The sequence below is a fragment of the Pipistrellus hanaki genome (genome assembly GCF_964339955.1).
Source record: "Pipistrellus hanaki genome assembly, chromosome: 2".
Lineage (NCBI taxonomy): Eukaryota > Metazoa > Chordata > Mammalia > Chiroptera > Vespertilionidae > Pipistrellus > Pipistrellus hanaki.
Window position 1 is genome coordinate 198,663,453 of NC_140504.1, and position 15,700 is coordinate 198,679,152.

General features: G+C 55.7%; 1 protein-coding gene across 2 annotated transcripts; it reads left to right on the forward strand.

The window, feature by feature from the left end:
• The first annotated feature begins 8,020 nt into the window (after positions 1-8,020).
• Positions 8,021-14,689, forward strand: LOC311618253 (UPF0688 protein C1orf174 homolog). Of its 2 annotated transcripts, XM_084875650.1 has the most exons (4): positions 8,021-8,127; positions 12,428-12,538; positions 13,451-13,897; positions 14,203-14,689. In XM_084875650.1, the coding sequence occupies exons 1-4, from the start codon at positions 8,113-8,115 to the stop codon at positions 14,308-14,310; spliced, it is 681 nt and encodes a 226-aa protein (XP_084731776.1). In that variant the 5' UTR covers positions 8,021-8,112; the 3' UTR covers positions 14,311-14,689. The 2 variants fall into 2 exon arrangements, with proteins under 2 accessions (XP_084731776.1, XP_084731777.1); XM_084875651.1 differs by lacking the exon at positions 12,428-12,538.
• Positions 14,690-15,700: the final 1,011 nt, after the last annotated feature.

Genomic DNA, 15,700 nt, shown 5'->3' on the forward strand with positions numbered 1-15,700 from the left:
TACTGTAGCCCACCAAAGAAGTCATTCCTTCTTTGCACCCATCCATCCATGCATCCTTCCACCCATCATGCACCCATCCATCCATCCTTTCCTTTCAATCCATCATCCATCCATCCATCCATGCATCTTTCAATCATCCATCCATCTACCCATCCTTCACTCACTCATCGTCTTTCCACTTCTTTGGTTCACAAAGAGTCTTTCCCAAGGTTTTGCACGCAGACTGGAGCTCCCCACAGCCCCCTGGTCCCTGTAGGAGATTCACCCAAATGCAGGCATATCAACCTGCTATCTGTACTTTAGAAATCAAGTTGCAAATAGTTCTAGAGAGCAATTTTAAACAATGGTTTTTAAAAAATGCAAGACTAGACCCTGGAGTTTTCTTTTGTAAAAAATAAAATAAAAAAGAGAGAAATGAAGACAATTTTTTTACATACCTCAACAATAAAAGAGTTGTTTGGAATAGTCCCACATTGTTCCTATTTGACCCAGTTCTTACAAGACTGGCACTGTGTTTGGAACAGCCTGGGGGCAGGTCACTCAGCAAATGCTAAGATTTGCTCAGAAACCTCATCCTGTCTCCACCAGTAGATGCTGAAGACCTCACTCTCACTGGGGTCCCCTCCTGCCCCTCCACATATTAATCCTTCAAATGAGACCATCTAACAGCGTCAACATGGCTTCCCGCCTGACCTTGGCGCGGCAGCCCATAGAGCAATTCTAGGTCTCGAGGACATTGAAAAACACCCAGCCCCAGTTTTCCCCTAGGAATACAGCAATAATTTAAGCATATTAGGAAATGAGGTGTCAAATGCTGCTATGTGTAGATTTTTTAAATTCTGAGGCTAGACAACCAAGTTTTCATATATCTTTTAACCAAAAAAAAAAAAATCAATGTAGGTATATTTCAGGTTGCCTCTCTACATCTTGGCAGGTTGAATATCAAAATAAGCAGAGCTTGGTGATGCCCCATTCCATATGTCACCTTGTAGAAAGAGAGATCAATTTTAAGAGACCAGAATTATTGAAAGAAACCCCAAAACTACCCTTATTTTTTATGATGTACACCCTCTCCCAAACTTGGCAAAATTAGCTGGCCTGAATATATTGTTTTTTACTACATTCATCTGTCTTCCTGCAATTTGGATCGACTTCAGGAACCTTTCAGAATTCATTTGATAAAATGCTGCTCTGTGTCATTATTGATTTTAGTTCCCGTGTAAAACAGGAAGTTTATGTCCACATTTCGGACATAAATACAGCCACGCTGTCTAAATGTTATACCTCCCTGTCACAGAGCAGCAGTGAAAACATAAACATGCTTTTAATTGACCTTCAGGCGCCTAAAGTAGATGGCATGGCATGGACACGCCAGGGTTGGCGTCTCCTTCCATCGGCAATGCAACATCCTCTGGCTAGGAACGCGCTCTCAAAGCCATTCCTCTTCATTAAAAAGCAGAGACACACGGAAGCCTCCCTTGACAAGAGCCACCTCCGCCTAATCGCTCCGAGAAGCCTGGAGAGGCGCTGAGCATAAGTAGTGTGTCCTCACACACGAAGCGCATGCGGGCTGGTCTTCACCTGCTGAGAAACACTCTCTTCTCTCTGGTTAACAATGCTTTCAAGAATGAAGGCCAAGCGAGTTCAGTACCGTGGACAGCGCCAGGCTATTTTAGGGGACGCTCAGGACCATGGTCAGCGCACCAGGTTGCAAGGGCGTGCGGACAGAGCACTGGATTCCCCCAAGTTTCCTAAAAGGGAGTTCTAACTATTCCCCCTCCCCTCCCCCCAAAAAAAGAGAGGGAAGTTAAATCTAAATGACACACTTTTTCTTTCAATGCTTTAAACCAGAAGTCAACAAACGTTTTCTTCAAAAGACCAAATGTAAAAAAAAAAAAAAAAAAAAAAAAGACCAGATGTAAATATGTTCAACTCTGCCTTGTAGCCCAAAGTCGCTAAATTAATGGGTATGGCTATCTTTCAAAAAAAAATGTAATTTACAAAAGAAGGCAGATTTGGTCTGTGGGCTGTAGTTTGCTAACACCTACTCTATGTTAAAAGAGAAGTGCTGGGAAATGAGTGAAGGGCATCAAACAGCTGGGAATCTAAGGATGTCTCTGGTGGTATGGTCAGATAACATCCCAGCCAGTAAGAAACCAGCTTTGTACATCAATGAAGGGTGTGTTTTCTTAGTTCTCCTGCAATTTGACCTTCGTAAGCTTTGCTTTACATCCTTGACAACTAGAACTGAAAGAATAAAGAAGGTTCAAGATACCAGTGAGCATCTATCCCCCCCCCCAAGTCTTCCTGGGCCACGGGGAGTCCCCGGAGGAACGGGAGCCAATCCCCAGGAACTGATCCCTCCCTAGCATCTTGGGATGGAGCAGCTCGGACACCTCCTCTCACCTCCAAATGGCCCAGGTCTAAGCAGGGGGCTGGTAAGGGAAGCTGTTCTTTGGAACATGAGACTGGGGGGAAGACGGGAAGAGTGGGCAGGACTGAGCTGAGATGCGGCGTTCGGAAGGCTCTGCTCAATTATAGATCTGAGTGCTTCTCTCCTCCTGAACACATTAGCTGCTAATTGGCTTCGGCAATTTAAAGAAAAAAGACTAGATTCAATTTCCACTCCCTTAAAATGCAATCTAGACAATTTATGAAAAGCAACCAAATATACTGCAGAGATGAATAGATTTTTTTTTTTTTTGGCTATAACCTTTCTTAAAAGCACTTGAAGAGGTAAAAATATTCTTAAATCAAAATGAATGCCACACTTAATAAAATGCAAGTTGGCATAATTAATCGAGCGGTTTCTCTATTAGAGAGGACAAAGAGAGTTCCGTTTCCAGCGGTTAGGGCTCGTCCTGGATGAATCCATTTAGAACGGGCAATTATGAAATGAAGAGGATCTGGCTGCCAGAGCTGTGCAGGCCCCACAGACGCGCCCGCCACTCAGACAATGCACACGACCTTGGCAGGAAATGGCCCTCGGCGGGAGCGAGGCTGAGGAAGGCCTCGGGAGGAATGGGGAGAGGCAGGGAGACAGTCACTGCGGTGCGGGAACTAGGTGCAGAGCCGAGGTGGAAGTTTCCAGAAGAGGGATAGAAGGCCTAGCCACAGGGAAGGAGGCACTGAGGGAGACGGTGAGGGGCGAGGAGCCACCCCCGCCCCCAGGAATCCCCGCGTAGATAGGATTTCACCTGTCAGTGACTGAACATGCATGCACACAGCTCGACCAAGGCACACAGAGCTGGGGAAACACAGGCAGACACACCTCACATATATACAAACGTTCTCTCTCTCTCTCTCTCTCTCTCTCTCTCTCTCTCTCAAAGAGCAATGGGAAGAATATCCTCAGGTAACGAAAATAACAAAACCAAAGGTAAATGCCCAACACCTCGCCCCCACCCCCCACCAGGCCTTCTTTCTCCATTTCACAGCAGCTCTGTGGGGTGAATTGCTCAGGTCCCCCTTCCCTCCCCCCCACTTCAGGGACTGGCCCCAGGCTCTGAGCAAGGAGTGGACGGTGTGTTCCACCACTAAGCCGATGGAGAAAGACCGAGGGGCTGTGGGCACGCTTGGTAACCTCCCCAACACCACACACAAGCCCTGCAGCTATAGACACCCTCGCTCAGAACCTCAGCGGTGAGCCGATAGGCAAGCAGTGTCTAGGGACCCACCCCCACTCTCCCCGTGGGCCTGTGGCCCGTGCTGTGACTCCTCCATTCTCGTTTGTTCCTGGGATGATCCCCCGACGCTGGTTTCTCCCATCACTGGACAACAGGCGGGCAGGAGTCCGCTGGGCTCACTGCCGCCATCACCTGGGCCAGGCAGGCACGTGGGGAGCTCAGCACGCTGCCGAGGGAGGAAGGGAGTAAACCTGGGAAAGCAGAGCCACCTGCTCCCAGGTCCTGAAGGGAAAGTCCCGAATGGTAAAAAAGTGAAAACAGCCCTGGTTCCGGGCACATCCCCAGTAGGGGGTGTGCAGGAGGCAGCCGATCGATGTTTCTCTCTCATTGATGTTTCTAACTCTCTATCCCTCTCCCTTCCTCTCTGGAAAAATCAATATATTTAAATTTTTTAAAAAGTGAAAATGGGCAGATTTCAGTGTGTGTGTGTGTGTGTGTGTGTGTGTGTGTGTGTGTGTGGTGGGGACTGGGAATCTGGTAATGCCCCAAGGACAAGGACTTAAAGCTGAGTTGAGGTCTGAGGAATGGATTCCCCAGGAAAATGGGGGCGGGAAAGAAGGACCCCCAGGCAGAGGGAGCAGTGCATCTTGGGGGGGGGGGGGGGCCTATGTGGAGAGGCCTGGGGGCTTGTCTGCAGGCGCTGCCATAAATAACGTGGTGCACAGCTGCCCACCGGCCACCGCGCTGGTTCTGAGAGCTCGGAGCTCTGGAGGCCCAAAGGGAGCCGCTGCGCCCGGAGGCTCTGAGGCAAGGTCAGTGCGAACGGCGGGTGGTGCTGCTAAGAAAACACGGATCTGTGTTTTCTTAGCAGCCAGCAGTCGGCTGGCTTCTGGTCCGATGGGTTTCCTGCCACCACAGCCGTCTTCTCCCGGGTCTGTGTGGGAAACAGCACGGAGAAGCAAGGCCTGGGAGGGAGCGGGTGGGACTGCCGGGGAGGTGACTGTGTGTCCGTGTGTGTGCGTGTGTGTGTGTGTGTGCATACACAATGTGTGTGCATGTGTGGGGATGCACATGTGTCATGTCTGCGTGCATATGTGCATGTGGGGGAGGGATGTATACACGTCATGCCTGTGTGTGTGCAAGTGGGGTGTATACACGTGCCATGTCTGTATGTACGTGTGTGTGCGTGCAGGTGTGTATACACAGGGGTCGTGCCTGTGTGTGCATGCATGTGCAATGTGCGTGCATGGTGAGGTGTGTACACGTGTGCCACGCCTGTGTGTGCACACATGTGCACGCGAAGACTGCATGCGCCCTCCCTCACTGCCAAGCTCGACCCCACGTGCCGTCTAACTGCAGGTTCTCTGTAGGGGAAAGAGCTGGTGAGCCTCAGGTGCCCTCACTTGTCTGCCCTGCAGGGGCCTCAGCTGTGTTCGCCGGCTCTGAGAGAGTCATGCCGCGCAAGCAGTGAACATTAAAGCTCCCGGGAGGACACGACAGGAGGACAGGAGGCACCCGCCTTGCGGTGACAGTGCCCACAGGGACCCTCCGGCAGTGCCCGAGGCCAGGGTGCGACAGAGTGCACGTTCCAGCCCTCACAGCTTCACCGCAGAGCTGTGCTCCTGACAGAACGGCCTGACCAAAGGCTCTCACCTGTGAGAGGACAGCCGCAGGGCAGCCAGTGCGTCTGTTTGCAAAGCACCCGGTTCCCGGAGCAGCCGCAGCCGCCATCTGGGCTCAGTCAGGGCAGGGGGTCCGGCAGCTGCAGCCAGGGTGGGCTCTCGAGCCCGCCATGTCCTTTTCAGAGGCACGTCCCGGGGCCAGGAGCTGGGGCTGGGGGCCTGGGAGTGTGCGGGCAAGGCTGGGGGCTCCTTGTAAAATGCCAATGCTGAGAAGCACCGTCCCTGGGCTGATAGGAGCCAGCTCATCCCAGGAGCTGGGGAGCGGGGCCCTGAGGGACAGGAGGGGAGGAGAGGGATGTGGGGTGAAGGGGTTAGGTCCCCCCCTCCATAATATAAGCGGAGCCTCTTTAAAAATGGAAGAACTGCCTTGCACGTATTGGGCCCCGAACCTCTGGGATATTAAAACGGAGCAAAATAACCCTTGCACAGGGCTTAAGCTCCTGTCCCTGAGAGCTGTGTGCAAAGATGACGACACAACAGATATCATGACCCAGGGGCTGATGGCTACAGGGCTGAGGCTTAAAAGTGTCTGGAATTAGGGTCACCCCACCAGCTTGGCTCAGTGGCTAAGCGTTGACCTATGAACCAGGAGGTCATGGTTCGATTCCCAGTCAGGGCACATGCCGGATTGTGGGCTTCATCCCCAGTGCGGGGCGTGCAGGAGGCAGCCAACCCATGATTCTCTCTCATCACTGATGTTTCTATCTCTCCCTCTCCCTTCCTCTCTAAAATCAATAAAATTGAATTTATTTTAAAAACACACTACCGTGTTTCCCCGAAAATAAGACATCCTCCAAAAATAAGACCTACCTACAGGTTTCCGAGTGAAATATAAGGCATCCCCCCAAAAATAAGCCCCCCGCCCCCAGGCTCTGTCTCAGAATGCTATTGCTAAACATGAGAGATTCGGTCCACTGATTCTGAAAGAAATGGAGTCACAAGAAATTCACCAGGAAATCCAGGAATTGGATTGTTAGGATGATGTTCCAGAAGATGATGACATGATTGTCATTGAATAAATGAGTAAATTCTTGATACTGTAGGATTCAGTTTGTCTGGTTTGTGTTGACAACTACTGTACTACCATATCATATACAGGTAATAAATTTCCTTTATTTGCATTTAACAATAAATGTGTACCGTATTCTTCTTCATGGAAAAATAAGACATCCCTGAAAATAAGATCTAGCGCATCTTTGGAAGCAAAAATTAATATAAGACACTGTCTTATTTTCGGGGAAACAGGGTAGCATCACTGTCAGCTGATCTGCACCTGCAGAAACACCTTCATCAGATAGATGTTGTTAACAAAAAACAACCACTGAAACCTATAAAGAATTTTTGTGAGTTTATCTGAGCCAAACTGTCAACATATGCCGGGAAGCAGAACCTCAATGGATTGAGATAATGCTCCGGGGAATGGCGGGTTACATTACTATATTTATACATTGCAATCAAAGGAAAGGGATGTAGGTGGGTTACATGAAATTCATTGGTGATAGATTAGGGAGGTGGGACAAAGCAAAGCAGGGAAACCTCTGGGATAGGGTAAAAAGTAAAATGGTGGACACATACTTAGGTGGGTACAGGATCAATCAACATGATAATGAAGGAATTTGAGGCATTGGTCCTGGCGCCCAACATATTTGGTTATCCCCAGGGGCTCCAGAAAAAAATAGAAGTTACAAGTTACCCAGACATCTCACAGATATGTTATCTTAGAGGCAGAAAGGCAAATGGGCTCAGTAAAGATCTAAGTTGATCTTTGTCAGAGAAAATACTGGCCTAGGACATGACTACCCACTATAACCTGTTTATAGTTAAATATTTAATTTTCAAACCATCTTTTGTGGTTAGTTTAGGTCTCTGAGTTTGCAAGACCGCCACACAGGCCTCCCTGAGCCTGTCAGGTCAGCATGTGGCTCCTTCCGTCCACAATGTGCTCGTCCCCTTCCCTTCTCACGGTGCCCCTGCCTGTCACTGAGCGGCCACTGAATCCGTGTTTCCCAAATGCTATTCTTTGATCTCATATACATGCTGGTCCTCCTCCGCTGTGAAAGGTCTTTCATTTGTTAAATATATTCCTATTGATCTCAGAGAGGAAGGGAGAGGGGGAGGGAGAGGGAGAGACAGCAGCATCAGGGAGGATTGACTAGCTGCCTCCTGCACGCCCCTCCTGAGGACGGAGGCTGCACCCCGGGGTCAAACCCGTTATCTACGTGACCCCCTGGTTCACGGGTCGCCGCTCCGCCACTGAACACAGGGAGGGGAGGTCTTTCCAGGACAACCCCGGGCGGAGTGATGGCCAGGAAGGACCACTGCGGTCCTTCTCCCCAAAGGCCGGGCCGAAGGCGGGGCTCACTCCTCAGCCACACGGGGTCCCGGGCCGGGCCCGCCATCACCCCGCTCAGCCCTCCGGTGCCTCGCAGGCCTGCTGCGCGGGGTGCAGCCCGGCCCAGGGCCCAGGCGCGGAGCCCCTCTGGCCACTCCGCACTCCTAACGCCCGGGCCGGGGCCGCGGGGAGGCGCCCTCACCAGCATGGCCGCGCCCTCACCAGCATGGCCGCACCTCTGAAACGCGGCGGCGCAGGGCAGAAGCGGAAGTGACGTCACAAACGCGGCGCCACCTTCCGCTCCGGGAAGCGCCAGGTTTGTGGGGTCACGTGGCTGCTGACCCCGGGCTGTGATTGGCCGGTCCTCTAGTGACGTCAGACGTCCCCGCGCACGCCGAGGGTTGGAGAGTGGCTGCGGCGCTGGGGAGCGTTAGGCGGCAGCGACGGCTCGGCGGCCGCGCCTCCCACACTCATGAGGAGCCGGAAGGTGAGGCCGGGCCGGGCCGGGCGGAGCGGGGCCGGGCAGGCGGGGCCGAGGCGCGGGCGCCGCGCCGGGTGCTGGGGAGCTGAGGGGGGACGGACGCCTCGGGCCAAGGGGCGACCTCGGCTTGGGCCTGGCCCTCCGTGAGCTCCCGAGCCACGCGCCCTGCGGGGGCTCCCAGGCCACGCCTCCCGGAGGGGGGCTCCCAGGCCACTCCTCCCGGAGGGGGGCTCCCAGGCCACACATCCTGGGGGGGGAGGCTCCCAGGCCTCCGGGACGGGGACCTGCGGGCTCCATCCCTCAATGGGGACCCGGGCTCCCTCCCCGGAACTGGTCTGGACCCCGGCGTTTCCGGCGCTGCCAGCCAGGGGTCCCTGTTTTCCTGTTGCCACGACCAAGCCTGGGTGACATGCAGCTTGGCCCCACTATCCTATGTGAAACGGGGTGACGTGGAATCCACCCCGAGAGGGTGAGGATTGCCGATGCCCGTTCCTGGCACTGGGTGACCGTGCGGTGTGTGGACGGAGGCGAGGGCCTGGGACACAAGCCACCCCTGGCCCGGGGGGACCCCGCTGGGGGGGCCTCCAGCGGAGGGGACGCGCACCCGGGCACTCCGGGTTTGCTCAGGACCGAATCCCAACTCCTTCCTCCCCCCACCCCCCAGCGGCGTGGACCCTGAGGGCCCCTGCAGACGGCGTAGGTGGCACCGTGCGCAGGGCGCTGGTCCCCAGGCCCACTGTCGGCTCCTGGTTCAGCTGGGCAGCGCGTGCACATGCGATGCTGCTGGTGCACTTGGAGGCACTCGCCTGTGCCATTTCACTTTTCTCTCGTTATGTGGCCTGTTTTGTTTTGTTCCTCATTTAAATGGGTTAAAGTGAAGGTTTTTTATTAAAATTCTTTTAAATGTTTTTATTGATGTCAGAGAGGAAGGGAGAGAGAGAGCTGGAAACATCAATGATGAGAGAGAATCAGATCAGCTGCTTCTGCACACCCCCTCCCCCAGCCCCGACTGGGGATCGAGCCACAGCCCCCATGTGCCCTGACCGGAATGGAAGCGTGACGTCCTGGTTCCTAGGTTGACATGCAGCCTCGGAGCCGCACCAGCTGGGCAGAGTGAACGTTTTTTAATATAACTAATGATTTTCCCCTGGTTTAAAAAGCTTGTCCTTCATAACAGCAGAACCCGCCTGGGATTGTACCAGCTTCATTCCAAACATACAGAAGTGTTCGTCCTGTATGGCTGTTTCTTTACCCGCTTTCATGGTGTGGTGTTGGGAATATCACATTTCTGGTCACAGACGCAGCGCACAATGTCTGCCTGCTTTTCCGTCTGGAGCCATTTTCTTAGCCCAGCGCAGCTTTGCTCCCACGCACCTCCTGTACGCTGTTACTGCACACTGGTGACCGGTGCATGAAATCCGTGCACATTAAAGGGGAATTCATTAGAGGAAATATTTTAATAATCTTCCTCCAGTCAGAGTCTGGGGCGCACCACAGGACCAGAGTTAAGTCCCTGCCCACCCACGTGCTCCTCAAAATCACGAGAGACCCAGGCCTGGCCGGCTCCACCCCCATTGGGCGAGATCCAGACCCTGCCAGCCCCACTCCCATCAAGCCCTGCTGGGCAAGGGGCATGGCCTGCGGTCCCCCATCAAGCTCCGCTGTGCAGGGGGCGAGGCCTGAGGTCCCTGGCCTAGCCCAGCACCACGCAGCCTTAGGTCCTTGCTGATGGCTCATTAAGGCTCATTACGGGAACTGGTCCTCTGTTGTGGGCACAGCCATCTTGTTATGGTGGACAGCCATTTGCATGTTCCCTCCTTACTAGAGAGGCTAGCACGTCTCCGTGTACATTGTGTGCATGTTATCGTGTGTGATTGCTGTTTCAGTCAGGTCAGAGAAGGAGGGGATACGTGTGCGGTTACTGCCTTGTTTCCCTTTGAGTGGATTGCCATCCGGAAGCTTCCTCAGCCCGGAGGGCTTGGTGTAGGGTTGCCTGTGCGGAGGGGTTGCTGGCAGCAGGCGCTCTCAGTGCTTGTTATCCGAAAGTGTCTATTTTGCCTTCATTTTGGAAGAATAGCTTTGCTGGGTTATAGGACTCTTGGTTGACAGCGTTTTTTTCTGAGAACTTTTAATATATTTGAGTGTACCCACTGTGCTGTGGCCTCCCGGGCTCCTGCTGACACGTCAGCAGCTTGCTCCCTTGGAAGCCAGGAGTCATTTCCTCTGGCTGCTTTCCTCCTTGTCTCTGACACTCACCTTTCTCACAGGGTGTGCGTGTGGCTCTCTGTACCCTTGCCGGACGTAGAACTCCGTCCTGGAGGCGCCTGAGTGTAGGCGGTGGTCCTCAGCCCTGTGAGGCGCGCTCAGCCATCCTTTGACTACTTCCTGTCCCTCTCTGTCCTTTCTGGGACGCCCATTACACGTATGTTGTATAAACAATGTTTCTCTAAGATTCTTCATTCTTTTTTCTCTCAAGGTTGCATATCTATCAGTCTGTCGTCTTATCCTGTTCTGCCAATTCATACCCACTGTTGAACCTCTGGCATACTTTCAGCCACAGAACTTCCATTTGGTTCATTTTTATAATTTCTATCTTTTTATTGATACTTTGTATTTGATGCAACATATCAAATCTTTACTTTTTAAATCATGGTTTCTTTTATCTTTTTCACATGTTTATAATGGCTACTTTGAGCCTTTTTCTGATAAATGCAAGATCTGGTCACTCACAGGCAGTGTTGTCTGCTTTTATTCCAAGGCCTGGATCTGCTTTCTTGTTTCCTTGCATGCTTCATGCTTTTTTTGTTGAAGCTGGATATTTTAGATAACGTGGTGGCTGTTCTGGGTGCTGATCTCCCAGCACACTGCTGTTAGTGTGCTGTTGGTTCAGTGACTCGGTGGGTGGTTCTATTAGAGTCTGCTTTCCCCCCTCCCCCAGAGGAGCACTGGGCCACCCACAGTCACCCCAGGAGGCCCGCTTCTAGGGCTGCCTTCCTCTCCCGCCTCTCCCAGCTGGTAACCGGCTGATTGCTCCGTGGTTCTCAGCGGTGACCTGGGCATGCATTGCTCCACAGACTCTCCCACTCCCTCCGGCTTCTCTGAGGGGATGGTTTCTGAGCCAGTGTCTGGTGTCTGTTCGGGCCCCAGGGGCTCTTCCAGCTGTTGCTCCCACCCCCTGTGCGGAGCTGCTCAGGACCCCGCTGCCCGGGGAGCCCCAGGCTGGGCTGACCACTGCCCTGAAGTCACTCCTCTGGGGAGCGGTGAAGAGCTCTGCCCAGGCACCGCTCTGAGCCGGGCTCTGTCAGCACGGACAGGCCTGAGGCTGGAGAGAGGGCTCAGCTCGGGGAGGGCATGGCGGCAGCCGTGAGCCCTCAGGAGCCTGGCGGGATGGATGAGATGCCCCTGGAGCAGTTTCTAAGCTCCCTCCTTCCTTCTTGATCTCTTTTCCTCGGAGTGTGTGGCCTTCCATCTGTCCAGTGGGCTCCCGGGGCGTGTGGTGAGGGCAGCTTTCCAGCCTGCCATCCAGTGTCCCTGGGTTGCCCCCTTCTCTTATCACTCACGCCCATCAGCTCCCAAGTCAGGAGAGGATTCACAGGAAGAGCTGTGCAGCTCCAGGGAGGCCAGCAGCTGCGGGGACAGTGTGAGGCAGTCAGGGCGGCTGAGGGCAGCGCACAGGAGCTCCTGTACCTACACCCGCTCCTCAGTACAATTCTTTCAGCTGTCCCTTTTAATTAACTTCTCCCTGTTATCAGAAGGCGTCTTTAGCATTCAGAGTAAATGGGGGCGGACCCGTTTCTTACTGTCGAGGGGTTCGGGTCCGGGGTGGGGGCTTGTTCATGTTCCCTCTCACCCAGAACTGGCACCACAGGGAGGGACCTTCTGAGGGAGAATGTGTGCTGCGGACAGTTACTAAAGACAGGTTCCTAGAGGGTGTTAGGGACTGATCACCCCAGTTCCCAAGACGGTGGAAGAGGAGGTCTTGCATCTTAAACCCAGAATCGTTTGGATTCGCACACTGAGGTCACCAGTGTCCTTCCATAGCGACGGGAAGTGGGGGGACCATGGCCAGTGTCCTTCCATAGCGACGGGAAGTGGGGGGACCATGGCCAGTGTCCTTCCATAGCGACAGGATGTGGGGGGACCATGGCCAGTGTCCTTCCATAGCGACGGGATGTGGGGGGACCATGGCCAGTGTCCTTCCATAGCGACGGGAAGTGGGGGGACCGTGCTCAGCGCCATCCTGGTTAGGAAGCCCCCTCCGCGCCCACATTGCAGGGCACAGCCTCTGACAGCCGTGCTCCTCCAGCTCACAGGGGCAGTGCGGTCTTCAGAGCGTCTGCGAGCCCGGAGCTGCTCCGCCAGGCTGACCTCTGCCCAGGAAGTCAGGACCGCCGCGTCCGGCAGGACAGTATGCCAGGTGAGCCTCTGCAGGGAGACGCCGGGTCAGGGCTCGGTGTCCGGTCTATACAGCGTGTGTTCTGAGGGGTGCTGATTGGGAACCGGGGCAGGAGGTTGGGTCCAGGGAGTGAGCAGGCCTGTCTCAGGCCCTTCTGTCTTTGATGCAGCCTTTTTTTTTTAATCCTCACCAAGGGGTGAGGATTTTTTCCCATTGGTTTCAGAGGAGGGGGGCGGGGAGAAACAGAAACACCGATGTGAGACACATTGGCTTGTTGCCTCCTGCACACACCCAGTGGGGAGGGAAACGGGGATCAGTACTTGCTCTTGACCAAAAATTGAACTGGCAACTCTCCGGTGCGTAGGCTGAGGCTCTAACCACTGAGCACGCCGACCAGGGCTCAGTGCAGCCTTTTGAGTGATGGTGGCATAGTGTCCTCCTTTCTCCCCCAAGGCTTCGAGAGAAAGGCAGAGTGGGCTGGGGGGCGGACCCACCGTGTCTGCGTGTCTGCATTCCGTGCAGTGCGGCAGCAGTGGCTGGGACTCGGTGTGTCAGCAGCACCCGCAGTCTCGCTGCTCCGTGGCTCCTGGGAGCCCGGCTAAGACACGTGTGAGCCTGCAGAGCACCTCCCGTCCCTGCCCTCAGCTGCTCGCCCTCCAGCAGAAAGGGGACGGCTGCGGTCTGTCCGCACGGGCTTCTGAGCGTGCTCAGCGGTGGGCAGCCTGGGGCACACGGGTGGGGCGGGCTGCGGTCCTGGGTTCTTCCCGCTGTCCCTCGGGTGGCAGCAGTGGCCTGGGCCGTACCCAGCCGTAGAGGCGGGACTGCAGGTCCAGGGTGAGGTGAGAGGAAGGGGCCTCGGGTTGGGACTGCTGTGTTTGCTGTCCGCTTCATAATCCTAGACGGGCCTGCTTTCCGGCATTTTTTCCTCCACAGACTTCCTCCCACAAAGCCACGGACAGGCGAACTTCCAAGAAGTTCAAGTGTGACCGAGGCCAACTTGTGAAGTCGGAATTACAGAAGCTGGGCCCGAAGAGCGAGAGTGGGAGCGCGGCCCTGCCCCGGGCGCCGCCGGAGAGCCCCGGCGGGAATGAGCCCCCGGCGCCGGAGGAGGAGGGCCCGGCGCCCCCGGGGGAGGAGGCCGGCATCGCTGCTCCGCGGGGGAGCGCGGGCCTTCCCTTCGGGCACGGCCGAGTGGTGAGTGACGCGTGCTCAGCAAGGACTGCGGACGGCCCGCCCCGCGCCCTCCCCGGAGGGGAGTCGGACAGCAGCTCGGCCGCGGGGGGCTCCGTGCTGCAGATGGACGGCAGCGCCCTCCTGGACGACGACAGCAACCAGCCCATGCCCGTGAGCCGGTTCTTCGGGAACGTGGAGCTCATGCAGGTGAGTGGGCGCCGTCTCCCCTCGGGGGGCGTGTGAGGACTGCCTCAGCCCAACAGCAGGTGCACCGTCACCTTTCAACCAGGAGATGAAGGGCAGTTCCTCACTGGGCACGCCCACCTGTCCCTCCCCCGAGAGCCCGGCTGCTGGGCGGTGTCCCCGCAGGGCCTGCGCCCCGGGCTGGCTTCCCGCCTTTCCTCCACGTGGACTTAGTGGTCCCACTGTCTGCAGGGGGGCTGCGCTGTGGCCCACGCCGGCGCTGAGGCAGAGGGAGGGGTGACTGATGAGGGCGTGTTCTCTCCCCCAAGGACCTCCCACCAGCGTCTGCGTCCTGTCCCTCAGTGAGCAGACGGGAGTTCAGGAAGATGCATTTCAGAGCCAAAGATGACGACGACGAGGAGGACGCGGAAATGTAGGAATAAAGTTCACACGGTGACTGCCTTGCATGTTCAGTGCGCTGACAGGTGACAGGCGAGGTTATGGGACTTAGGAAAGTGACCCTCGGGAGAGTGTCCTTAAGCAGACTCCCGGGGCTCCGCTGGGGCCGGGCCGTCCTTGCGGGGGGAAGCTGCTGCTGCTGCTGCTTGCACGAGGCGTCTGGTCCCCGTCGGACAGGTGGAGGTGGTTGGAGGCAGCCGCGGGCTGGGTAAAGGGGGGATGTTTGTGAAGGAGACGCCCCGGGAGTTGTAAGCCCTTCACGGGCTGACTCGGACTGTTCCGAGAACTCTGTGAGGCTGAGGTTGACCTTGGACGTTCTGCAAGAGGCACAGGGGAAAATAAAATATATTTTGAAAATATTTTAAAGAAGCCTGTGTCCCTGAAACTACTCCTTTCTGAAGTGTTTGGGACTGTGAGTCCTGTCTTGCCTGGCCCCGAAGGCCGGGTCAGCCTCCTCACCTAGCCAGCAGCCCAACCAGAGGCCAGGCGGCGGCCTGCAGGCTCCTGGGTGGGCAGCACACTCCTCACCTGTGGTGGGCAGCTGCCATCTTGTGGTTTTTAGGATCCTGGGCTCCTGCTCACAGCTCTGCACCCCCTGCAGCTTCCTCGCTGCTGGCGTGTTGTCAGTTAACCAGGTGGCTTTGGGACCCTACAGGTGGGAGGGGCCTCCGGGGAGAGGAGAGCCTGGAGGCTGGCTCTGTCCCCAGGGGCCAGGGACGTGGCCGGTCGGGACTGTGATGAAGCCACAGTGAAACCGGAGGGCCGCCAGCTCGTCAGTCTTTCCTCGGAGACCCTCCTGTGGACGGTGAACACAGAGAGCCTGGTGAGCCTGGCAGGGTCGGAAGCTCCACCTGGATCCCGCCTGCGGGGACAGCCAGGGCTGCACAGTGAGGGCTGCACTAGCTGAGCTGGCCTCCGTGGTATCACGTGTTACCAGGCACAGCTGCCCCCCCACCACCACACCTCCTCCTCTTCGCCTGGCCACAAGGAGCATCTTGTGTTGCGTTCTTGCCAGCGAAAGGAAACGCTCTAAGACTGGTCTTTGCAAAGTGATACACAGTCACACAGGAGCCCGCTGTGGTAGGAACACAGCCCTGTGTGTCCAGCGCCAGGCAGGTGGCAGGGTCACTCGTGCTGTGTCGCAGGAGAGGCCATCCGATCACCTAAGACCGCCTGCCGCCAAGGAGGCTGCTCACACCGACACGCAGGAGACGCCTCTGTGGCTGGAAATGGAACCGCCACCCCCAAACCCGACCTTCCCTCCGGTGAGAGGCGATTGCTCCTCCCCCACCGGCCTGGCCCAGCCCGGCTGCTCCACGGCGTATCCAGTGAGGAGGGGGGACGATTTGGGTCAGGTTTTTGAAAATC